We start from the raw sequence: 26192 nt of genomic DNA, 5'->3' as shown, positions 1-26192 counted from the left end.
TCACTAGGCTATTGGAAGTTAGCGATGTAAATCTAAGATTTGTTTCCTCTTCGATTAGACTTTGCGTTTATAAATGAGATGATTATGACAATCGCACGTTCTACGTGAAATGGTATTGTTTAAGTTCATTGACACCTTTTTACCCAGTAATCGTCAAGGGAGATTTTTAACAAAAACGTTAACATCGTACACCACATTTTTTTTTGAGACAACATTGCATACATTACACTAACCCCAATGTAAGTAGCTAAAGCACTTGATACAGACATTACCTCTTCTCCAAAAATCCTTTGATCGTTTTAAAATGAAAATAAGTTTAAAATCTTGTATACGAGCGTTATTAATGGCTACAGTTATATATATAGTTCGGTTATAGTTAATTTCATCTTTTAAGCTTTATCTGATTATATTGTATGGACAATGACTGAAACAAACAAGTTCCATTTAGCCGCTTTCTCAATATATATATATGTATATCACAAACCGGGGATTTTTGTGAGTCATGTTTCGAGTAATAACTGGTTCTTCCCCGTGTACGCTTCCTAGAATTATAACCTTGAAATTGTGATACCATTCTATAACTCCCCAAAATAGGGTAATTTTTTTTTCGCTGAAATAATATAATTTATCTTTTAATATACATCTGCTAATATACTGACATCTAAAACTACTATAAAAAAATGTTGTTTATAAAATTTATCTCTTTCGACAATTCTTGTTATTCATCTAAATTTTCTAAAAGATGAACTCGTGTGTACTTTCGTTTTATGTTTTAAATTCCTCATTTGAATTAATAATTAAATAATAAGTAATATCCACAGTTAGTCGTAATCCAAATAAATTAAATTTATTTAAATTACTTTATATTTTATATAAATAACAATGAACATATTTCGTTTGAGAGAAGTAAATGTGATATGATATAATATTTTCATTTTAAGCATAAATATTAAACACTAAGAAGTATGTGTTGAATAAATTAATTAAATAACTATAAATTAAATAAACAAATAATATATTTCTCATGAGGATAAAATTGTAAGAAAATTTGGTATAGTTTAGTATAGTAATAGTAACACATTGTAAATGTCAAGCAATGAAATGGTCATGTTGTGTTGATATCTAATATCTATCAGACCAATAACTTACTGAACATTTAATTGTGTAGTAATTAAATGTTTATAGATTTTGTTATAACTTTTGTTATTTTTTAGAGTAATTTTTAGGATACAAAATTTGAATTATTATATTTAATAAGTAAGCATAGTTACATTTCGTCATACTGGATTCTGTTTGTTTATTATAAGTTTCCTGAAAGTTTTTGCAAAATGTCAACAAGTGAAGCTGATACTATGAGTGATTCAAATTTAGGTTCTCCATTTTCTCAAATGGAATCACCGTACAGTTCCCCATCACAACAAGTACCACAGCTCGCCAATAACATTTCGGAGTTATCGTGTACAGACAAATTATATATGCACAATGGTAAGTAAAATATACAAACCTAATATTTTTATAATAAGTCAATCCAATATTGATAATTAACGAAACTCTTTATAAAATAGATTATGCAAAAACTTATATACCTGACATTTAAGAAAAATATCTTTCAAAAACTTTCTTTAACTAAAATTTAAAAGATTTGTGAAAAGATAAGGGTATATCCTTATCTATTCACTATCACAATTATCTTTTTGCCCACATACTAACTGCAATTCCTTTCGCCTTGCACTTAAATACAAAGAAAGACATTTTTACATTACAAGACAAAGAAATGAGCTGTAATGGCCCAGCGGTTAGAACGCGTGCATCTTAACAGATGATTGCGGGTTCAAACCCAGGCAAGCACCACTATATATATGTGCTTAATTTGTGTTTATAATTCATCTTGTGCTCGGTGGTGAAGGAAAACAACGTGATGAAACCTGCATGTGCCTAATTTCATCGAAATTCTGCCACATATGCATTCCACCAACCCACATTGGAACTGCGTGGTGGAATATGTTCCAAACCCCTCTCCTTAATGGAAAGGAGGCCTTATCTCAGCAGTGGGAAATGTACAGGCTGTTACTTTACTTTTTTACTTTAAGACAAACAAAAATATTATTATGTTATTATTTTTATTTACCTATTTCAAACGATATTAACGTGATTTCCTTCTTTAGTAAAATGTATAATAATAGTTAAAATATCTTCAAAATAGGTAGGTCTCCTGAACTGCGCATTCTGGAACAACCACAAAACCACTTTAGATTTAGATACAAAAGTGAAATGATTGGTACTCATGGCTGTCTTCTCGGCATATCATCAAATAAGTCAAAAACTCACCCAACTGTTGAGGTAATAAAGCCTTTTTTTATGTATAAAAATAGTATTCACTGTTGATGGGACATTACTTTTGTGTAGAATTGTATGAATATTAAACATTTGAAAATCAGGGTGACCCAGTGGTTATTTGGAATTTGTTAAAGTAATAAATAGATATATCATATACAACATGGGCTATAGTTGCTATAGTTATAGTTGTAGTGCATAGGTGCTATAGTTGGCTGCTTTTTTTTAATTGTTTTGATATTGTAATTTCATTTAATAAAATAAAAAAATAAATTTTAAACAACCATACACAAAGACTGATTTGATTATAAATGGGAAAACCAAACAACATGCCACCTGTAAATTCTTAGCAGAACAAGGAAAAAATAAAAAAAATATATTCATAAAGAAATCATGGTTGTTTGATTTTGTTTATGTGTGTCAAGTGCTTTATTCATTTTAAGCATGAATAAGAAGTAATCTAATTAATTTTGATGTATTTTTTAATTTAAATGTATTGATTGTACATGTATATTATATTGATTAAAAAGCCGCCGCCGCGGCTTTACGTTTGTTACTCGGGCGTCTTTGTTTAAAGTTTTTTTCCAAGAATTCTAATAATACCCTATGTTATTATACCTTATTAGAAAGCTGAAAAGCCGTTGATATTTTTGAGCACATCTGCAGTACATCTGTCATAGACTTTTTTAAAGATACCTTACAAATAAAAAATATTTTTTTAAAATGTAATAATTTTTTTAACAGTTGACTGTCTACTGCGACTCATTTGGTATAGTTACTGGCAGTTTTGTAGCTTAAAATAATAAAGCAACTAATCTTCTACTCAAATATAGCAAAAAGAATACAAAATTGGGACACAAAACAAAAATAAAAGCAGCAATCGACAAAAGATCTGTAATTTTTATAATATAAATTCAAAGGCCAATAACCTGAGAAGGGTTAGGTTTAGGATATGGGGTTCCATAGTCAAATCGGTTAGGAATGATGAAATCTTTCCTCTCTTAAAGAATTTCGGTCAACTAAACCTGTAACCCTTTATATATTTATAAACGTATTGCTGCACCATCTTTTTGTGATGGATTTAATTCTAATCCTACAAAGCACTGAAGATTTTTTCTATTTCACTACTTATAGAAATTATAGACAACAACAAAAACTATTTTTATTTCATAGTAAAATGCAAAGTTATTAAGTCATACAGCCATGCAAACCTTAAATCTAGTGTAGCATAAAAGCTGTTTTTAAAAAGGACTTATGAAATAAAAATTAATGGATAATTTTATTAATAAGTCTAATTAGTTAAGCCCATCTTTAATAATAATTCATTTTTAAATCTATGCTAATAAATAAATGCTTAAGCAATTAGCATATATTATAAGTATTTATTTGGTTAACTGTAAAATGAGGTTTGCAGCTTTTCTGCATTAAGCCTGGTTTTCATTACGTTTTTATTAAAAAAAAAATGTATGAATACATTTTTATCAGTGCATTTTATAGATAAAACATCTTACAATTTGCACTGAAATGTAGAAAATTTAATAATACTTTATTATTAAATAATATTTTAATGATAAAGTAATATCTAAACCTGATTTTTTCAATAGATTTTATAAAAAGAAAATTATATTTTTATGTAATTGATAAATATTTAGATCATAATAATTTTAAAAAGTCTCTTGAAAACGGCTGATCCACTAAAAACATCAATTTTCATTTAATGATTATTTTAGTTAAGAAATTATTCCGGGAAAGCCATGATCAGATGCCGATTGGCTCGTCATGACAAACCAGAGGAACATCCACATAAATTGCTTGAAGATGATCAGGATCGGGATGTAAGCAGTATTCTTCCAGAACATGGAAGTTATAGAGTCGCGTGAGTCGGTTTTTTATCTACACTTTCTTTAGCATATATTATTACCTGCGCTTTCATAAGCATGCCACTCCTGACTGTACCAACCAGACATTCAATTGAATTAAAAGTAAAAAAGACGTTATTTTCAATATTTGATATGAACTTATATAATACTTGATTGAAAAAATACACCAGTTACAATAAATTATCAATTGATTAATTAATGTTTATTATATATTTGTTTAAACAGTTTCAGTGGTATGGGCATAATTCATACCGCTAAGAAAGATGTTCCAGCAATGTTGTATAAAAAATACGCGTCGGAAGCTACTCCAGATACGCCATACAATGAAAACAAGGTACGATTGAATTAATTATATATTTTTATTTAACAAAATAACGCGAAATATATTTCAGATATATATATATATATTTTTTCTGTAAAAGCCTATAGCAAAACCTGCACTGTAAAAAGCACTTGTACCCGTATGTCATATTCTAATTAAATTTATATTACATTTTAATGCTATATAAACATTACTGTAAGTATTGCTTATATCTTACTCGCATAAATTTCTGGCGTTATAATATATACTAGTCAAAACAAAATAAGGGCCACCATGTTTTTTTAGTGGATTAAAAAAAATATGGGGTTTAGGGATATGAAAATGATTAGATTAAATTATATAATATAATAATTATTTTTTAATGTAAAGAGCAGCAGATATTGTTTTTTTTTACCCTACAATTAGCATCATTTCCTTTTTTTTTTGGAAAAATCGACTTTTTAACCTAAAATGCACAATGTGAAAAAAGTGTAATTTAAAAAAAAAACTGAACATTTGATGAAATTTTCTTCAGTAACGTGTGTGTCCTCCCCTTTTTCGAGCACATTCTTCAAGCCTCGAAGGCATACTCTCCACCAGGTGTCGTATTGTCTCGTGAGGGATTTGTTCCCAGCTTGTGCGTGGTTGATTTGTGTCACGAACGCTTCTTTTTAACGAATCCCACATGTGCTCAATAGGGTTAAGGTCCGGGCTATTGGCGGGCCACGGCAGCACCTGTACACCAGCTTCTTCTAATGCTTCGGCAGTAGCTCTAGCTGTATGATCGCGGGCATTGTCATGCATTAATTGGAATCCTGCACCAATTCTCTGTGAAAATGGCACCACGTGGGGTCTTATGACCTGCTCAATGTACCGTTGAGCCGTTGCCTTCGTTGAGAATTACGAGCTCGGTTCGACCTGATGGTGAGATTCCGCCCCACACCATTACGTTGAGACCCCCGAATCTGTCACTTTCGTGGTTGCAAGCATCGGAAAACCGCTCTCCTTCTCTTCTCCAAAATCTAATGAGACGATCATCACTAAAAAATTTCACTTTGGATTCAGCTCCAGTCATCGACGTTCCAGGCCTGGCGAACGTTAATCGCCTTCACGATGTGCGGATGTCAGTGGAATTCGCACTACTCGTCGTCTAGAGAACTGTTGGTCTTCATGCAACCGATTCCTAATCGTTTGGTCACTCACGCGGGTGCCCGTCGCTTGGCGCAAGCAGTTTTGTAAGGAACGGGCGGTGACGACTCGCTCTCTGCGCGCAGTTAACCATATGTAGCGGTCTTCCTGTGCTGTGGTTGCTCGACTCCTGCCTGATGCTGATCTTCTGGTAACTCTCCCAGTCTCTTGAAACCTAATCCAAGCATTCTGGATTGCTCGCCTTGAAAAACCCAGCTGCAGAGCTACAGAACGCTGCGAATGGCCCTGTTGAATCAGTGTTATGGCCCTAGTTGTGATCTGTATGTCCATATGTCTTCGAATCCTCGGCATTGTTCTTTAAAAATGATAATCACGCACTAACAAAGAGAATTCCTGTCCAATTCACCAAGAACTTGACTTCAAATAGGGTAATTTTTAGTGACTTCGAATAAAATTTTCATATTCTACCCACTTCAAAAATTAAGTAAGTGATATACTCTCATAATCAACACTTAATGTAACGCCAAAAAAAAAATAACCGGTACCGATAACTTAAAAGTTATTAGATCGCTTCATACGTCAAAAAAACAAGTGGCCCTTATTTTGTTTTGACTAGTATATATATTTATAATAAATAACTGTTCAACTATATATGATATATTATTACTTGTAAAAAATGTCGTTTTGTATAAATATTACAGATTTTTTGAATATTGAGTTTTTTACGCAATATGGGTAATATTGCGTAAATTATCAGATAATAGCTGTCTAATTTACTTTGTAGAACCTAATTTGAAATATTAATGGCCCTTTCACGGACAACAACACATTTACAGACATTATAATATAATTTTAATTGCATTGGTGTTTTTGTGTATTAAACTAATGTTTTATTGAGTCACATTAAACGGTTTACATTGAAGTAATGTTTATGTAAGCTGACGCCTAATGTTTTTTAAGTTATCCGAAAGCTTTATGCCGATAAGTGTACGTTGGTTAGTTGTATAAGCGTCAGTAAAACATAATCAGTTTGTTGTTTACGGTAACAGATAGCGGTCGTGTGTATTTCATTTCTATACTCAATATTAGCAAATGTTAGGTATGAAATAATTTCCCATTTATACGTCATACATGGGAAATTATGTCATAATGTTCTACTGACTGTATTTTTTTTTTAATTTATTTTAGCTCCGCGTTCTGTGTGAGAATGAAGCGAAAAATATCAACTTAAATATCGTACGGCTCAAGTTCAGCGCTCACGATTTGTTAACTGACAAAGAAATTTGTCCACCGGTGTTTTCGGATCCCATCCATAATATGAGTAAGATATCAATAGATTTATTTCATTATTATAACTTATGTGTTACTAAATTTCATTAATGCAAGATTTCATCTAACACAACTGCAAGTGATATGAGCAGAGATGGCCCAGTGAGGTGTTTAGAACGCGTGCATTGTGTTTATAATTCATCTCGTTCTGAAGAAACCTGCATGTGTCTAATTTCATAGAAATTCTGCCACATGTGTATTCCACCGTCCCGCATTGGAACAGCGCGGTGGAATATGTTCCGAACCTTCTCCTCAAAGGGAGAGGAGGTCTTAGCCCAGCAGTGATAAATTTAAAGGCTTCACTTGTTACACTTGATATATGTAGCTGAAATTTTGCAAACACTTGAGCTTGGGATATACAGTTTATTGTAATAATTATCAATGGCTTGGTTATAATAAAATATTGTTTTTAATATAGTTATCCTCAATAATAGTAATTTAGTAACAATTTATAGGCATTATTATAGTATAATTATTAAAGTACATTCTTGCATTCTATTAAAATTTTATCGTCTGGTTTTTTATTATTTCTATGTAAGCTAATAATACAATTTATATTTACAAAACGATGTTGCAAATATGTTTGTTTACTTTTAGTGTCTAGTTATTAATAAAATTAACGAGCTTAGTAAGTAGAGTACAGTTCGGATGTAAAGTTGAGAGAATATCACTTGACACGTTTCCTATTACAGCTGACACTGAAATCCTTCCGATACGCACTCCGGACCACTGATGTTATTCGCCGTGATAAATAAATATATTTTGGTTTTAGAGAGCGCAGCGACGAATGATCTGAAGATATGTCGCATCAGTCGATGCTACGGTCGGCCGGAGGGCGGGGACGATGTCTTCATATTCGTCGAGAAAGTCAACAAGAGTAAGTTTTTAAAGCCGATCCCAACTGTATGTAATTGTATTTTCAATTTAGTGTCCGACCGAAGATTCGGAAATCAAGTTTCGGCGGCAGTTTCGGTTTCGGCTAAAATGAGCCGAAACCGAAATTGATTTCGCAAGTTGTCGTGCACGCTCGCCTAACTCCATTTGATTGTGTGATTGTCGCGCGTCTTTCATTACGTTACGTTGTATAGGTAAATTTATTTCAATATTTTTTTTTTAAATTCCGATGATCTATTGATGTATTTTTTTTGTTATCGTTTATTATTACAGTATTTTTTTTGTTTAGAGAAAAATGTCGCAAAGAGAAAAAAATCCAATTTGGCAGTGCTTCCACAAAAGATAAAATTTGACATGAGATTTTAAAATACCAAGTTTCAGCATTTAAAGGAATTTTTATATTTGACCACCTAAGTTTCGGTTTCGGTTTCGACCAGAAAACAAGTTTCGGTCGGACTCTAATTTTAATTAACATAGCTTTGTACTTCAAATGTCTGTAAGAGTAACTACTGAGTTATGTTGTCTTAAATTTTCGTTAATAATATTTCCTTTGTTCTTCAAATAGACAAATGTCACCTTAGTCTACCCGTGACCACGAACGCTGTAAAGTGCTCGAAACGTCGGGATGTCCAAAATAATTAATATACGCGATTAAAATCCGTAATAACTAGTTTTATTTAAACTACTGAGTTGGTTTTGGCGGTTCTTCTCAGCGGAATCTACATACCGAATCGGTGGTTGCGTTCCGTTTAATATAATTGTGTAATATATCGACCGAAAAAGTTTTTGTATAAGCCAACTGGAATAAGGTATATTTTGATTTTTAGGCTGTAAAACTGCTACTTTATTTTATGGGTTCAATATTGAGCTTGTGTATAATTGAACCACCAATTCGAAGAAGGGAATAAACGCCACTTTTCACTTTTATACACTTTTACATTTTTTAGACGTAGGGCAAAATATTATACATACTTTTAAGGCAGGTCTGTCGGTGAATAAATCAGGATTGATATTTTCTTAATGATCATTGATGTCCTATAAGTTTATAAGTTGAAAGCAAAATGTTATGAAGTTTTTTTTATTATCTCCGTTCCCATTTTATTGGATTTATTCCCTTCTTTCAATTGGTGGTTCAATGAATCTTGTGTTTGGTGTTGAAATAAAACATAAGTCGGTTGACAATCTATCGCATGTGTAAAAAACTCAAAATCCAGCGTGTTAATGAAGCTTCGATATTTCTCTTAAAGAGGAGATATCTGAGCCGAGGGGGGGGGGGGTGATATAGACTGTTACTTTATATTTGTTTATTTTCAGAAAACATTAAGGTTAAATTTTTCGAGTTGGACGAAAACGGCGATCGTGTGTGGACTGCCGAAGCGTCTTTCCCGCCGAGCGACGTACACCATCAGTACGGCATCGTATTCAAGTAACTACATTACATATATATTATACGTGCACGAATGCAATGAGAGTCGAGATGGCCCAGAGGTTACGCGTGTATCTTAACCGATGATTGCGGGTTCAAACCCAGGCAAGCACTGCTGATTCATGTGCTTAATTTGTCTTTATATTTCATCTCGTGCTCAGCGGTGAAGGAAAACATCGTGAGGAAACCTGCATGTGACAAATTTCATAGAAATTCTGCCACATGTGTATTCCACCAACCCACATTGGAACAGCGTAGTGGAATATGTTCCAAACCTTCTTCTCAAAGGGTGAGGAGGCCTTTAGCCCAGCAGTGGGAATTACAGGCTGTTGTTATTGTTGTTGTATACGTGCATACGATTAGTGCTGAAACTCCAATGCACTTACCCGTTGATAGGGCTTTAGGATAGGTACTATCCACACACTATAGTCTACCGTAAAACAGCTATACATACTTATTCTTGTGTCCTGGTTTGAATAGTAAGTGAAGCCCGGCTGGGTAGGTATCACTCTTTGGATATTTTACTGCCAAAAAGCTACGCTTACTATTGTTGTATTCCAGCTTTAGTGAGCCAGTGTACCTGCAGGCACACGTGATGTATCTTAGTTCTCAAGGATGATGTAGGATGTAACGAATGAGCATTATTTCTTACAGCTCCAATGTCTATTGGCGATAGTGTCCAACATCAGTTGGTCTATTTACCAACCCTATACAAAAACAAACAGATAAACAGACGAAATGAAAATAATGAATCTGTTATTATTTCCAACTTGCAAATGTCAATAAAAAATTAAAAACAAGCAGTAAAGACATGAATTTATTTTATGATAAGTATTTTTTTTTTCAATAACTCTTAAATGTAATATAATGTTAATATGTTTTCATTTTATAGAAGACTATATCTATTGAATGTTCCGTAATAACCACAAACAGGAAACGTTTAGCGTGGGACGAGATGAGTGTTTTAAATGTTTTTATTAACACTCGTCTGAACGATTTCTGCCTGAAAATGATAATTTGTTATCATTCATCTAGTAAAGTAAAAAAAAAAGTAAAGTAACAGCGCGTAAATTTCCCAGTGCTGGGCCTAGGAGAGCCTAATAAGGAAATGGTTTGGAACATATTCCACCACGCTGTTCCAATTCGGGTTGGTGGAATGTACGTGTGGCAGAATTTCGATGGAATTAGACACATGCAGGTTTCCTTCACCGCGGAACACGAGATGAATTATAAACACAAATTAAGCAACAAAATCAATTTATATACAGTGGTGCTTGCCTGGGTTTAGCACTCGAAATCATCGGTTAATATTCACGCGTTCTAACCACTGGGCCATCTCATCTAGTATCTCTATATAAATTAATACGATTAGTGTTGAGCTAGAGTGGTTTTTGTATATATATTATATACACTGTTATATACACTCTTAATTTTAGAAGTTTCTCATGTAATGTCGTTAATAAAATAAATCTGTATTATATTTAGTATTAGTATTAGCACTTGTCGCTAATCTAATTTTATTATTAAATAAATTATTAATAGAGTGATTCGTTTAAAGTTGTATGTTTGTAAAATAAGAACTTACGCTTGTAAAATATTTATTTTGTCAGGACCCCGGCTTACTCAGACCGAAAGATAACATCCAACGTGAAAGTATACATCGAGTTGCATCGGCCGAGTGACGGGAGAACGAGTGAGCCGAGAGAGTTCATATACAAAGCGGAGTCAATATACAGGCAAACCAAGAAGAGAAAGCCTAACTCATCCTATTCATCTTTTGATAGCATGACGGGTAATTTATTATGAATTGTATATTTATAGAACGTGTTAATTCTTACATACAATTGTCTCATTATTTCATTTAATCTACAGGTTCTATTAAGAGTTCCAGCGAATTACCCGTGACCCTAGACTACATAAATGTAAGCAGACTTTAACAAATTTTTGAAGGCGATGTTGTTGTTTTAAAAATATAACAATGAAGTTGAATTTATTATTACTTTTTCTCCAGCAAAATGGCAACTTCGCCATGCAAGACACGGTCATGGACGAAGTTCCCGCGTACACCATCAAAGTGAGTCTTTCTATTACAATATTTTAGCCTCGACTCGTAATAGTATCGATATGTCTTTAAACCTCAAATCACAGCTTCAAAATCTGAACATTATATAATGTGCCGCCGAGTGATCGTTATCGATTCGAATCGCGCAACATGGGAACTGTAAACTGTAACTATAGTCTGTTCGCGTTAAGAATACAGTGAGTTGTCATTGTTTACCGGCCTGACTCCGCCCCCTTTGACCAATCAAATCTTTTCAAATTACAAAGTCAAGTTCACATTTAATTAATTATTAACTTATATTTTTATAATTTAAATTTTGTTTATTTACATATTTTTATTTAATTTATTCAAGCTGTACACGTAATAATTAATGTAACCTATAGCTACTAGATGACGTTATGTCAAAATATGTAAATTTCTACATCGCGATGGCAAGATTCGCAAACGATTGTATATAGTGTTAAGAATTTTGTTGATTAAACAACCCGATTCGATTTTTTATTTTAATGTGTATATTTTAAATTCATTATACTTAGTCTTTAAAACAAATGTAATTTGTTGGAATTTTAACACAAATGTGCATACACCTTCACCCTGCCTTTAAAAAATATTTGATTGGTCAGGGGGCGGAGTAAAGCCGGTAAACAATGACAACTCACTGCATTCTTAACGCGAACAAACTATAAGTTAACTGTTTAAATTAATTCCCGTCACACCGCGGGTGCGACCCGCTCGAATCTTACGGCGACGCTGTGCGGTGCGGCGGGAATTAATTTAAACAGTTAATTTTTTTTTTTTTTTAATAAATATGAGACAACATCACATACATTACTCTGATCCCAATGTAAGTAGCTGAAGCACTTGTGTTATGGAAATCAGAAGTAACGACGGCACCACAAACACCCAGACCCAAGACAACATAGGTTCGGCCGGGAATCGAACCCGGGACTTCAGAGTGGCGTACCCATGAAAACCGATGTACCCACCACTCGACCATGGAGGTCGTCGAAAAGCTTAGTTAAAGTTTACAGTTCCCATGTTGCGCGATTCGAATAGTCGGTAGCGAAAGCGAGTAACGCGCTCGGGCGCAGGTGTCGACGGCGGCGCGCGCGGGCGCCAGCTGCGACGAGCTGATGGGCGACGCCATCTGGAGCCACAGCGTGAGCGCGGGCGCGGACGCGGGCGCGCCCGCCCTCGCGGCGCTGCTCAGCGCGCCCGACGTGCCCGCGCCGCCCGTGCTCTCGCTGCACTCGTCCGAGATGGACCGCATCCTCGAGCGCAGCGTGGAGCGCCCCGCCGAGCGCCCCGCCGAGCGCCCCGCCGAGCCCGAGCCCGACGAGCAGCGCCGCTTCCTCAGCGCCGACCTCTCGGGTGAGTGCATAGCTCCTGCTATCGCCATCGCACGACACCTGCATCACAGCGGGCGTCGAAGACAGCGACGAGTAGGACGACGAAACCACCGGACTAGACAACCAACGGATTTGACCACCACCCATGACTAGACTATCAACTTATAAGACTGCCATAGGGTCCAATAATGGACCCTGACCCTTTGGGTCAAAAAATCAAGGACACGGTAGCCACAGGCTACCGTAGAGGATACGCCCGGGTAAGGAGGTTCGCCTCGAGGCCCGTACCCAACCCTGGCCTAGGCCAAGGTGGAAGAACCCGGATTGCACCCAAGTGCCGAGCCCGCTCCCCGCGTGGAGCCCGCGCTTTGTATTCCACCGCCGTACATCCGTATAGTACGACACAACTTAGATGTTGCATCGGCAAAATTCGTAAAACCGATCACAGCCGAATTGAGTACGCTATCCCAAATTATCAATAATTATTTCTCACGCGAATATGATCTTTGCACAAACATAATAATTTTTAATATCATATGACCTAATATGTTCGTCAATTTGACGCGTCAATGTACACGCACTTGCTTTCTCTGACGTGTGAATCTATAGCGACGAATAGCGTCGAATGGCGCGATAGGGAGCTATTTCTATTGGTTGTGTAAATCGGCAGTAATCGGTTTTATTTTCATTCCATTGCATTTTCCGATGCTACATCTAATTTGTGTCTTACTATACTTGTTACGTATTGATGTGTCTCGTTTTTAAAGGATTATTAAACTATAAGTTAACTGTTTAAATTAATTCCCGTCACGTCGCGGGTGCGCGCCCCTCGAATCTTACGGCGACGCCGTGCGGTGCGGCGGGAATTAATTTAAACAGTTAACTTTTTTTTTTTTTAATATATATGTGACAACATCACATACATTACTCTGATCCCAATGTAAGTAGCTGAAGCACTTGTGTTATGGAAATCAGAAGTAACGACGGTACCACAAGCACCCAGACCCAAGACAACATAGAAAACTAATGGTCATCTACATCGACTCGGCCGGGAATCGAACCCGGGACCTCAGAGTAGCGTACCCATGAAAACCGGTGTACACACCACTCGATCATGGAGGTCGTCTTGTCTTGATCACTTACCTTTAAAACCCGAGCACAGATGCCAAGTATTCGGTGGCGGAATATATAATTAATAAGTAATACATACCCAATCAGACTTGCACAAATCTCTACCGCCAGGAAAGTTATATAATATAACAAGTAAAGAGACGAAAAAGTTATTGAGAAGTCTAAAGAAGTAAATATATGCTGCAGTTAACTTCACCACTTTAATGTAAATAAATGTTAAAATTTATTAGCATTAACAAGTTGCGAGGTTATTTGAATCATCTAATACAAAATCTCAACTAAAACTCAAAATCTCTTAGGGTTGTTATATAGCCGAAGATCGATCTTCATTCGACTAACACTGCAAATACTATGCCTAGCTAAAGTTGTATTTTGTTGTGATGTTCGTGTTTTTATTTCTCTGTTTAATTTGCAGAATATTTCCAGTATTACAACGGCACTGACATGAGTGGGGTAAATATATTTTTTTTTAATCATTTATTTTAAAGAGGGCTTTTGTCTGTAAGAAAATGCCACCATGATAGTGATTATTTATATATTTATTAAACATCATTAATATTAACGTTTCATAATTTCAAAAAATAAATTAAATAGCAATTTAACTTGGAAAATATATTCACATTTGCAATTAAATAAATAAGTATATATTTATTTGCCTTGTGTGGTGTTACTGTCTCACGATCAATCATTTTGATTTTCATTTTTTCAGCTAAGTACAATGGACATCATCAAGTTTGGGATGCTGGTCCCTGATTCTGGAAGAGTAACGGTATGTTATGTTATTACTTGCATATTGTTATGACATCATTATATATATTATAAAATAAAGTCGCTTATCGCTTTTTGTCCCTATGTATGCTTCGGTCTTTCAAATTGCGCAACGGATTTTGATGCGGTTTTTTTAATTGACAGAGTGATATAAGAGGATGATATTTATGTATAATATATGGACAATAAAGTAAAGAAACAAGAAAAAAATCTGTAGTGTACTTAGAATCAGCATTGCACCCGTGTGAAGCCGGGGCTGGTCTCTAGTATAAAAATTGTTGACCAATAAAATGCCAACATTGACCTCGAATTTATATTTAAAAAAATGTCATTGGTCAAGTTCTAAAATGATCTGATTTATAATGTATCTGTGAAAAACAAATCATTGTACAATTTGAATGGGTTATATACGGTAGTCTGTATGTCACGTGACCCAAAACAAGAGCCGCCACGGTGTGGCGTCAGATAGACACAGTAGCTTAAGTTAACAATGCGTCGGTTTTGAAGCGTGATGATAACTATTTTATGATTTACTATACTATGATTTACTTGGTGGTAGGGCTTTGTGCAAACCTGTCTGGGTAGGTATCACCCACTCATCAGTTATTCTACCGCCAAATAACAGTACTCAGTATTGTTGTGTTCCGGTCTGAAGGGTGAGTGAGCCAGTGTAACTACAGGCACAAAAGACATAACTTAGTTCCCATGGTTGATGGCACATTGAAGATGTAAGGAATAGTTAATATTTCTTACAGCGTCATTGTCTATGGGCGATGGTGACCACTTACCATCAGGTGGCCCATCTGCTCGTCCACCAACCTATATCATAAAAAAAAACTTTCGCTCGCTGTTGTTCAAATAATCACGCTCTATCCTTTATATCAGGGGTGGCCCTTGCGCCCCGCGAATGTTTTGTAAAAAAGTTGACAAATATGACATGTAACATACAAGAAATAGCGTCTCAAATGCAACCTCAGACATCACACTAAAATTTGTGTAAAATCAGTTTCCTATTTAAGTAGTTTGTAGTATTTATTTCTCTTATTTTTAAAGCTATAAAGCCCAAACATATAAACATAATATAATGTGTGCGAATTAAATTCTGTATGTTTTAACAATTTTTAATAGCTTTTTTCTATGAAATATGACTAATTAATACTAATTATGCAGGTATATTGAGCTTCTAGGATTAATACCATGACTGCGCGCCCATGGTTTATTTTGCCACCTTGTGGCCATTCCCTGCCAAGAGAATGATTTGAGAGCCTCTGATCTAAATTGGTCAATATAAAATTATTTTGCTTCTGGATAGTATGATATTGTACGAGTCGTAACTTATGCGTCTGTAGAAAAAACGTTCAGGAATTTATAAGTGTCAAAAAAATATTTTAGGAATCATTTTAATTCTGTAACTTAAAAATGATCGGTAACGAATTAATATTCATTACCTATGTATAACTATTTATTACCATTTACTCATAATGGTATTTATTTTATTTGTTACAAATATTTTTTTTTATTTTCTGTAGAAAATTAAAACGGAAGAAAATAGCAGCGATGCCGTCGATGAGGAAAATTCTAAGAATATCAAAAAGACAAACAACGAATATTCAGCATTTTACAAAGCAGAAGATGGAAGCGAAGTTAAAAAAGTGAGTAATATTGGAATTTAATTTTACAAGTAGATAATACAGACTGCTAGTTGTCATCTTACATCAATATTAATACATTAATTCCCTTCATTTTAAGTAATTAAAAATCGAGATTTATTCTTATTTTATTTTAGGATAGTATTTGAGAAAAAATATATTTTCATATACTGTGATAAAAAAACAAAACCAAAGTATTATATTAATCATTACCTATATAGTATCCGTACTGACGTAGTGAATTAACTGTTTACGTAGTGTGGACCTTTCTCTTGTCTAAAATCTATTTTGTATAGACTTCTATCATATAGCATTTACCATCATTTAACGATTTATTTGTTTCATACATTTTAATTTTGTGACTAAAGTCAAGAATGACCTTCACTTGGGTGCGATCTTTCCGCTTTATTTCTATCTCTTTAATCCTGAAGGAATTATAAGTTGAAATTATAAAGAGAAAAGAGAGTACAGTTAATATCAATAAGTCAAATTTATTGTACTGAAAAACAATAATAAAAGGACACTCGCCTCGCAGTCGCCTGAAAAAGATACAAAAAATAAAATTGATACCGAGCGACCTCCCAAATCACTTTGTTTCATGTAAATACCAAAACGTTGGATACTATCCAATTGAACAATTAAATACAATAAAAATGTATGTGGTATAATTATAATTGTTGACTAAATATTATGAATTATGCAAAAGATATATTTAACGTTATCTTTGTTTTATAAAAAACTTATTAAATTTTTTTATGTAGGATATGACTCAGAACTGATCACATTTTAAACGAGTTATGGTAACAATTTTTATCTATTGATTTATTTTTGTTTAATTGTTTTAAAATTTTACTCCATTCAGTCATTGCTTATACTCTACGGATTCTTCATCTCTTACTGATATTTTAATTTATCACTCGTTATATTAACCAACCCCTAACGTCTATTGACCTTCATGAAAATAATAAATAACCTTTTACTATTTCCTTCACCTTCAATATGTATATATCTGTCTCTTTCTACACCGTGAACTGATTGTCTTGTAAAATTTATTTAGTTCAGTTTTGTTTACCAAAGATATAGAGTATTTAACATACGCGTTTAGACAAGTGATCAGTAGACGCCTACTTCCAATTTGTTAAGAGTTAAGAATTAGATTAAGTTTTGTTAATTATTTGTCTTGTTGTGTGCCATGCATATTGTTAAAATCTATTTAAAATTTTGAAAAAAATAATCCATCTTTATTACATCATGCGTAAACCGTATTAGTTCTTTGGCAACAGATAAATGGTCTGTGTCGCAAGCATATACGGTTACGGATAATTTCGTTTTTTAATTATTATCTATAGTGTGTACGGCAAAATGCTGAATTTTTTTTTATATACCATTTAAAATAGGTCTTATACATTTAACATAAAAAAGCGTAAAGCTTATGGGTGCTATGCTGCAATTTTAGTCTCAAATGTGCTAATAAACTAACTAAACCGTTTCTCGTAAATAATCGGTAATTTTTTTTTATTTTTTTTTCAATATTATATTGGTAAATTTTTATTGTTATGAGATATTGGCAACACTTGTGCATTTACACCTGATAAAATTGTTAATACATGATTATGAATGTTATTTACAATTTGAAATGTTTTAAAAAATAATTAATGTTTAAATTCTATTCTTATTTTTATGTACAACTTGAGACTTTATTTTAAACATATTTTTTCGTTATTATCCATACAAACTAAATTTTAAAAATATTTTTTTATTCATTTCATATACATGTTTATTTTATTAGTTTTTTAAATAAAGAATATAACATTTTCGAATAAAATGGTAGTACATTCTTATTCCTCACATTCCCTTCCTATTTAAATTCAAGATTGAAAAGAGAAATAACTTTTTGACGTTACAACCTCTCTGGTTTTATTCCTACCTACATATAATGTTGTCACAAAGAATATCGAAATATTGTATCGTTGCCTGTAAAACTCTGGCAGACAAGTGAATCTAGCCATGTTAAACACAGAATAAAAAATTTAGAGAAGCTTTTAGCGTATTATTTAAATTGGGAATTACTATTTTTGTGTAAGAATGAGTAGCTGGTAAATAAGGACCCGATAGAAATACAATGGAATGAAATAAAGTTTAATAAGAGTTTCCCGAATAAAAGAAATATTTTCTGCTAGAAAATAGTTTAGTTTCTAGTGACAGGCCCTCCTCCAACTATACCTTAAATTAACACCCTGTATAGGTAAGACGTTTTCACCATCATCATATTTACATACATTACCATCATAAAATTAAAAATATTTTCAATTTTAAGTTTAGAAATGAATTATAAATTTTATGAATCAAATGTATTTTCAGCTCGTCAAAGAATTATGCGACATGATAAGAAATAAAACGGGACACAAAAAGCAAATGGTTAGAGATAAATTGGATCGACTCTTTGAAATGCGACTGAGTAATGGAGACACGTGAGTTATTATATATTGTAGTTATTAATATATTGATTTATTTATGCGTATGTTTTTTTTAGTTAGTTAATTTTTTAGTTCCTGAGGCTCATGGTTAATGTGTGATTTAAGAAATGGTTATTTATTTCTAACTTCACTGTTTGTCAATCCACTTACTTGCTATAAGTAATGATTCGAAACAGTTAATTAATCTTAAAAAATACTTAAATATTTCATTTATTTTTGTAAGTTGTCAGTGTGTCAGTAACATTTTTTTCATATATATTTTTTAATTATTTAAAATAAGAAGGAGTCCCCACATATGTCAATTATCAGACCTCTATCGTCAAAATTATCATTATGTAATAGTTGATTACACATATGATATAATAATTTTCAGGTTCTTACATATGACACTATGCAGCAATCAGCCTAGCCTAGAGTATATCGTGAAGCTGATACACAGCATGAGAATGACGAAGCTATTGAATTTGAAAAACGATAAGATGCAGACCATACTTCATCTCGCTATCATAAATGATCTGCCGAGACTGGTCACGTTCCTCGTGTCAAAGGGTACGAGCCGTATATTTTATTACTGGTAATTTCCAATGTAATGCTAGTTTTATGAATCAAAAATAATCGAATTGTTGTTATTTCAGGTTGCAATCCGATGGAGGAAGATGGCGAAGGGAACAATGCCATTCACTACGCTGTTATATATCAAACCTGCGTCGGACCCCTCCTGGACGCCATTAAGACATACTCCGTCGCCTGCGACATAAACGCCTACAACAACGGTAACAACACTAACGTACACTGAATCTACACATATCGCCAGATGAATGCATGACATTTATGCCATCTAGAATTTATTGAAATGTCGGTAAATCAAATTATCTATGGCGCCCTGCCCATTACGAAATGTATTTATAAATAGAATAAGAATCCTACTACTATTATAAAGGCGAAAGTTTGTATGTATGGATGTTTGTTACTCTTTCACGTAAAAACTACTGAATGGATTTGAATGAAACTTTACCACAATATAGCTTATACATCAGAATAACACATAGGCTACAATTTTTGAGGTTTCTAATGTGAGGTCGTAAAAAAACACATTTTTTTCGCTTACATTGCAAACGCTGACTGAATCCTACAAGATAGATCAAAACAATGTACTACAGTATTGTACAACTTAAAAAGATCTACAAAAAAGTCCCTGATGGTATATGTTTATCTCTTAGGTATAACCCACAATAACAATTTTTTATCATTTACTTTGTACGAGAAATAATGACTTATTTACGAAGCGATTTTAAGCGATTACTAGACTAGACGGGACGAACCTGAAGTCCACGCGAACGAAGTCGCGGGCAAAGGCTAGTATAGCTTGAGCTGAGATGGCCCAGTGGTTAGAACGCGTGCATCTTAACCGATGATTGCGGGTTCAAACCCAGGCAAGCACCACTATATATATGTGCTTAATTGTGTTTATAATTCATCTCGTGCTCGGCGGTGAAGGAAAACATCGTGAGGAAACCTGCATGTGTCTAATTTCATCGAAATTCTGCCACATGTGCATTCCACCAACCCGCATTGGAACAGCGTGGTGGAATACGTTCCAAACCCTCTCCTTAATGGAAGAGGAGGCCTTATCTCAGCAGTGGGAAATTTACAGGCTGTTACTTTACTTTACTTTACTTTACTACGAAGCGATTTTAAGCGATTACTAGACTAGACGGGACGAACCTGTCCACGCGAACGAAGTCGCGGGCAAAAGCTAGTTTATTGATACGGGCGCGTGTCGTTGCAGAGAAGCAGACGGCGCTCCACCTGGCCACAATCTACCGCAGCGCGGACAGCGTGGCGCGCCTGCGCGGCGCCGGCGCGAGTGCGCACGCGCGCGACGCGGCCGGCCGCGCGCCGCTGCACCTCGCGCTGTACGACCGCTGGCGCCGCGGCGCGCTCGACCTGCTGGCGCCCGCCGACCGCGTACGGGGTTTTTTATTATATTCTTTTATAGACAGCAAACGAGCGGGAGGCTCGCCTGATGGAAAGTCGCGTACGGAGGATTTACTATATTATAGACGGCAAACGAGCGACAGGCTCGCCTGATGGAAAGTCGCGTACGGAGGTTTTACTATATTATAGACGGCAAACGAGCGACAGGCTCGCCTGATGGAAAGTCGCGTACGGAGGATTTACTATATTATAGACGGCAAACGAGCGACAGGCTCGCCTGATGGAAAGTCGCGTACGGAGGTTTTACTATATTATAGACGGCAAACGAGCGACAGGCTCGCCTGATGGAAAGTCGCGTACGGAGGTTTTACTATATTATAGACGGCAAACGAGCGACAGGCTCGCCTGATGGAAAGTCGCGTACGGAGGTTTTACTATATTATAGACGGCGAATGAACGGGGGGCTCACCTGATGGAAAGTGACTACCACCGCTTAATGTTGTCTTAAATTTTCGCGATTATTACACATTTAAATAAAACTAATTGTAACGGATGAATCGCGTATATTAATTATTTTTAAACATTAGTTTCGAGCACTACCACCGCTCTTGGACATCTGCGAGTACGCTCTTTTCTTAAAGGGACCCAGGTCGTATCTGCTCGGAAAATCACAGAATTTCACAAAGTGGTTGGGCGACGCAGAAAATGTCCAAATAATTGCTCTGTTGTGGATTTTTGGACATCAAGGTGTGAGGTGTACCCTCTTCGACTAGGCTTTTGCGACCCTTTTGAATCGTTGTTTTACGGAACTGTATTTATGCCGGCCCGAAACTCGGTAAACAATGGTTACTGTGGTTATAAATAAAGTGACGGATGTCAATCCATACGTGATATCCGTTTTCAAAAAATGTAATCTTAATGTTTTCGGAGACAGACGTGCCTCCGGATTGTGTGGAATGCAGGATGTCGGTCATTTTATGTACTCATAGAAAAACAATCAAATTAAACAAAACAACAACAGCAGCCTTTAAGTTTCCCACTGTTGGGTCTTAAAGGCCTCCTCTCCCTTTGAGGGGAAGGTTTGGAAAACATGCAGATTTCTTCCTTCACCGCCGAGAATGAGATGAATTATAAAAACAAATTAAGCACATGAATATTCAGTGGTGCTTGCCTGGGTTTGAACCCTCAGTCATCGATTAAGATGCACGAGTTTTAACCACTGGGCCATCTCGCCATAAATCAATTAGCTTTTAATTGAATATTATATTGATAAGATTGTCAAATTGAATTACTAAATTGGACTAAAAATAAGGCAACGATTATGAATTAATATTTTCGATAAATATTTTACAATTTACGGCTGATGCTACGTTGTCTTACTGTTGTAACGATAATAATACTGTTATTGCTATTTCCATTTTTGGTCCTAAGGAAATAAATACTATTTTCCTTTTTATATAAACGTTTGACATAACAATTATACTATTTTTTTTTTGTTTTAGGATTACATTGACATGGTGGATGGAAACGGGTACACTCCGCTGCAAATTATATGTGACGGAGAAATGACAGAAAGTACTCTTGAAATAGCAAAGCTTCTTTTGGACAACAAAGTAAGAGTGATCTTATCGTCATTTTGTTAATTTGCCAGTAATTCTATTTCTACGATATAACTTTAACTGGCAACCCATCCGGGTTTGCACTGGTGCAATGCTCGTTCAAAATATATTACAGAATGTCTGACTGACATTTTAAAAGACTTTTACAAAAATGTTATTTTGGTTTACCTCATAGGGTTTACAATGTGTTATATATAATATGTTTACAATGTATATATAATAATGTGTTTCTCTACTATATTGTGCATGCATTATGGATATAAACCTTCTTGAATTAATCTATCTATTAAAAAAAAAATAACAAATTAAAATCCATTGTGTAATTTGAAAGATCTAAGCATACATAGAATCAGACAGCAGTAAGCGGTTCGTTTTATACTATGTATTTAATATACTATATTATACTATTGTAATATGGTATATATTATAATTATAACTATGATTATACATTATACTTCTCAAAACAAGAATGAGGTTTTAATATCTCATTATAACATGTTTCACTACCTGAAATCTAATCTTTCACAATTTGATATAAGGCTGATCCAACGAAACACGAGGAGAACAACCTGCCAGCGTGGAAACTGGCTCGTGATAAACCAGAGTTGCTGCAGCTGCTGCAGGCTTACATGGACCCGCGAATCATTGTCGAAGATGACATCAAATCGGAACCCGAAGACGATTTCGAGTCTGCGGACGAAGACGTTTGTATATTTTGACCTCACATCTTACCGTTCTAACGATATATTCAAACGCATTCATACGGAATTACGTATACATATATTTTTATTTTTTTCAATTGTTGACGTTTTTTGTCAAGAAATGATATTGAGATTGAATTATTACATTACATTTATAATGTAATGTGTCAGTTGTTAAACACTTAACATTTCAAGATTATAAATCTGTAAAAATACATTGAATCTCCTGCAGATTCAATGTATTTTTACAGATTTAAGAATTGATCAAATATAAAGTAATTTAATAAAAATAAATTACACAAAATGCTTTAATAATCTTAATAATAAAATAATCCGAAATCGTTAATGACAAAAGAAAACTAAATCAAACTGATTGAGAGGTGTTCATTTAAACTACTTATTACTTAATTTTTTTTGTTTATTAATATGATAATGTAACGAAGGGTTATTTATGAATAAAATATTTTATTGACTATGAAATAATTTTTATTCATAGTTAACCCTTTCACCGCCAGACTTTTTACTTTTTTTTTTTAATAAAATAATACCTACTACAAATAGGGTTGTGGGTACGTTTTTTTATGTCGATGTCGATATTTCGCTATAATAATGATATTGTATTTACGAGCTTGGTTAACCAACAACTTACCTACTACAGTATACCCTTCTACTGCTACTGAATGAAAATTTTAAAAATGATACATTACAATTATTGTTATAATTTTTATACATCTAAGTCGACAAACAAGCGTAGGGCTCACCTGATGGTAAGTGACAACCGTAGCTTGTAACACTAAAAACTAAAAGCATCTTGAGGCGCTTGAGCGCATTGCCGAACACCGCCCCAGGAGCTCTGGTCACCTTACACTGTCGGGCTACTCCATATGTCGAGGAGGATATGTCAGGACATATCCTCCTCGAAATATAAAGGCTTTAACCCTACCTCAGTTGAAATAAGACTAAAAAAAACAAAAAAAAAAATAATATAATTACTGTTCATCAATATCAAAATCTTCGTCTGACACAAATTCGTCATCGTCATCACCTTCTAGAATCCGTATTAATTATTCAGCAGTCGTCATGGTAATTAAAACAGGAACATAAAACTATTACAAAAACACGCGCAACACTAATTGAAAGTTCCATACGGTTGTGACGTCATGAACGGTCGTGTTTATCCGACACAGGCGCTGGCTATATTAGCAAAATGGACACAGTCTAGGGATGGGAATTTGCATTTATAGTTGTCCATACAGAAATAACTAAATCGCTAATTCCTTAGAAAAATATACATTTACACAGAGTAAAAACAACGCGTTATTAAATAACAATGACTTAATGTGCTTTTTTTATTAAATAAGTTGGTATTTAATACAATATTTTTGTTAATAAATATTTCATATCTTATAAATTCTAACATTATGTCTCATCACTACGGTCGGATAAATACGACACAGGCGTTGGAAGTCAATGCATTTTCTCCTGAATAATATTAGTAAATTTACCGTAATGAAAAAGCATTTTATTTTGTTTCTTGATATAGTAAATGTGAATTATAAGACTAAATAAAAGGTTGAATAGATAAACTTTCGAAAAAAATATGTATTTTAGGCTAAAACATCATAATACCTTTAGAAATTGAATATATTATAGACCGGATTTTGTGTCGGATAAATCCGACTCAGGCGAAATGAGCCCGAAATGTTTTGTCGGATAAATTCGACTCTGGCGGTGAAAGGGTTAATGACAAAAGAAAACTAAATCAAACTGATTGAGAGGTGTTCATTTAAACTAGTCTAAGATGACCTATTGAATATTGAAATTGTTTAACTTGAATGTAACGAAGGTTATTTATGAATAAAACATTTTATTGATTATGAAATAATTTTTATTCATGTGTGTACATAGTACCATTATTGCCTGCCCAGCGACGTCTTATGCGTAAGAGAAAGGAAAGCCAGTCTATTGACGAGTTAGATCATTTGACGCTTCAAATACAAAACAACGATCAATATATAACTAATAAGGGGCGCACGCAGGAGGCGGGCGAGCCGGCGCTGGCGGAGCTGCCGCAGCTGCTGGACGAGCTGTCGGCGGCGCTGGAGCGCGGCGCGGCGTGGCGCGAGCTGGCGCGCCGCCTCGCGCGCCCCGCGCCCTCCGCCCGACACCTGCTGCTGCAGCTCAAGGTCTGCGCCCCCCGACGCCGCCGATTGGCTCGTCTTCCTTATATTATACTCATAAAAAATAATCTACTTATGTTTTTGATAGTAGATTCAAAAAATAAGTAAAGTAACAGCTTGTAAATTTCCCACTGCTGAGATAAGGCCTCATCTTCCATTAAGGAGAGGGTTTGGAACATATTCCACCACGCTGTTCCAATGCGGGTTGGTGGAATGCACATGTGGCAGAATTTCGATGAAATTGGACACATGCAGGTTTCCTCAAGATGTTTTCCTTCACCGCCGAGCACGAGATGAATTATAAACACAAATTAAGCACATATATATATAGCGGTGCTTGCCCGGGTTTGAACCCGCAATCATCGGTTAAGATGCACGCGTTCTAACCACTGGGCCATCTCGGCTCATCTAGATTCAAAATCATTGGTATTTTCGACGGTATTTTTAAAAATAATATTCCTACGAATAATATAATAGAATTCTAGCACAGTTAAAATAGTCAAAATAGTAAATATTTTATTTACTTTTCAGGACTGTGATGTTATCTCTACGAAATCTTTAGCTCTGTTACTGGAGGACATGGGTGAAGCTGAAGCGGCCTCCATTGTGAAAAGATATATATATAATCCTGAAACGAAATATATATAATAAAATAAAATGAACTGATGGTTACTATAGTGCACTCAAAGATTTCAAATAAAAATCCTTTATATAGAGCTAAAATTGGTACAAATATTAAGTGACCTAAAGTGCAATAAAAATGTTCTTCGGGTAACTTTCATTTGACAGAACCTAACTTCTATCAGAAAACACCATTTCATTTGAGTCCTTGGTACACTTGGTTCCTTCCTTAGTCTTTCGCACATATTCATAAGCTTTCTGCGAATAAAAGTGTAGCCCTCTATATCTATTAAAATATTTTTTGTCAGGTCAATTAACATTTCTTAGTCTTGCAACTTTACACGTTTATAATTTAGATTGTATTAAATCAGTAAGTCCACCCAC

At 34.7% G+C, this 26192-nt stretch overlaps 1 protein-coding gene across 1 annotated transcript; it reads left to right on the top strand.

Annotated features, from left to right (window-relative positions):
* The first annotated feature begins 1079 nt into the window (after positions 1–1079).
* Positions 1080–25871, top strand: LOC124532191 (nuclear factor NF-kappa-B p110 subunit). The gene is made up of 22 exons (XM_047106916.1): positions 1080–1485; positions 2204–2340; positions 4065–4210; positions 4440–4548; positions 6853–6985; positions 7766–7870; positions 9202–9313; positions 10924–11105; positions 11186–11235; positions 11325–11387; positions 12467–12746; positions 14271–14308; positions 14565–14624; positions 16153–16275; positions 18634–18743; positions 19123–19298; positions 19385–19522; positions 20539–20717; positions 22190–22300; positions 22846–23010; positions 25047–25193; positions 25719–25871. Exons 1-22 carry the CDS (start codon positions 1329–1331, stop codon positions 25833–25835), a joined length of 2838 nt encoding a protein of 945 aa, XP_046962872.1. The 5' UTR covers positions 1080–1328; the 3' UTR covers positions 25836–25871.
* The last annotated feature ends 321 nt before the right edge of the window (positions 25872–26192 follow it).

The sequence above is a fragment of the Vanessa cardui genome, chromosome 9 (assembly GCF_905220365.1).
Source record: "Vanessa cardui chromosome 9, ilVanCard2.1, whole genome shotgun sequence".
Classification (NCBI taxonomy): domain Eukaryota; kingdom Metazoa; phylum Arthropoda; class Insecta; order Lepidoptera; family Nymphalidae; genus Vanessa; species Vanessa cardui.
The sequence above is the reverse complement of the archived record's forward strand: the minus strand, read 5'-3'. Positions and strand labels throughout refer to the sequence as shown.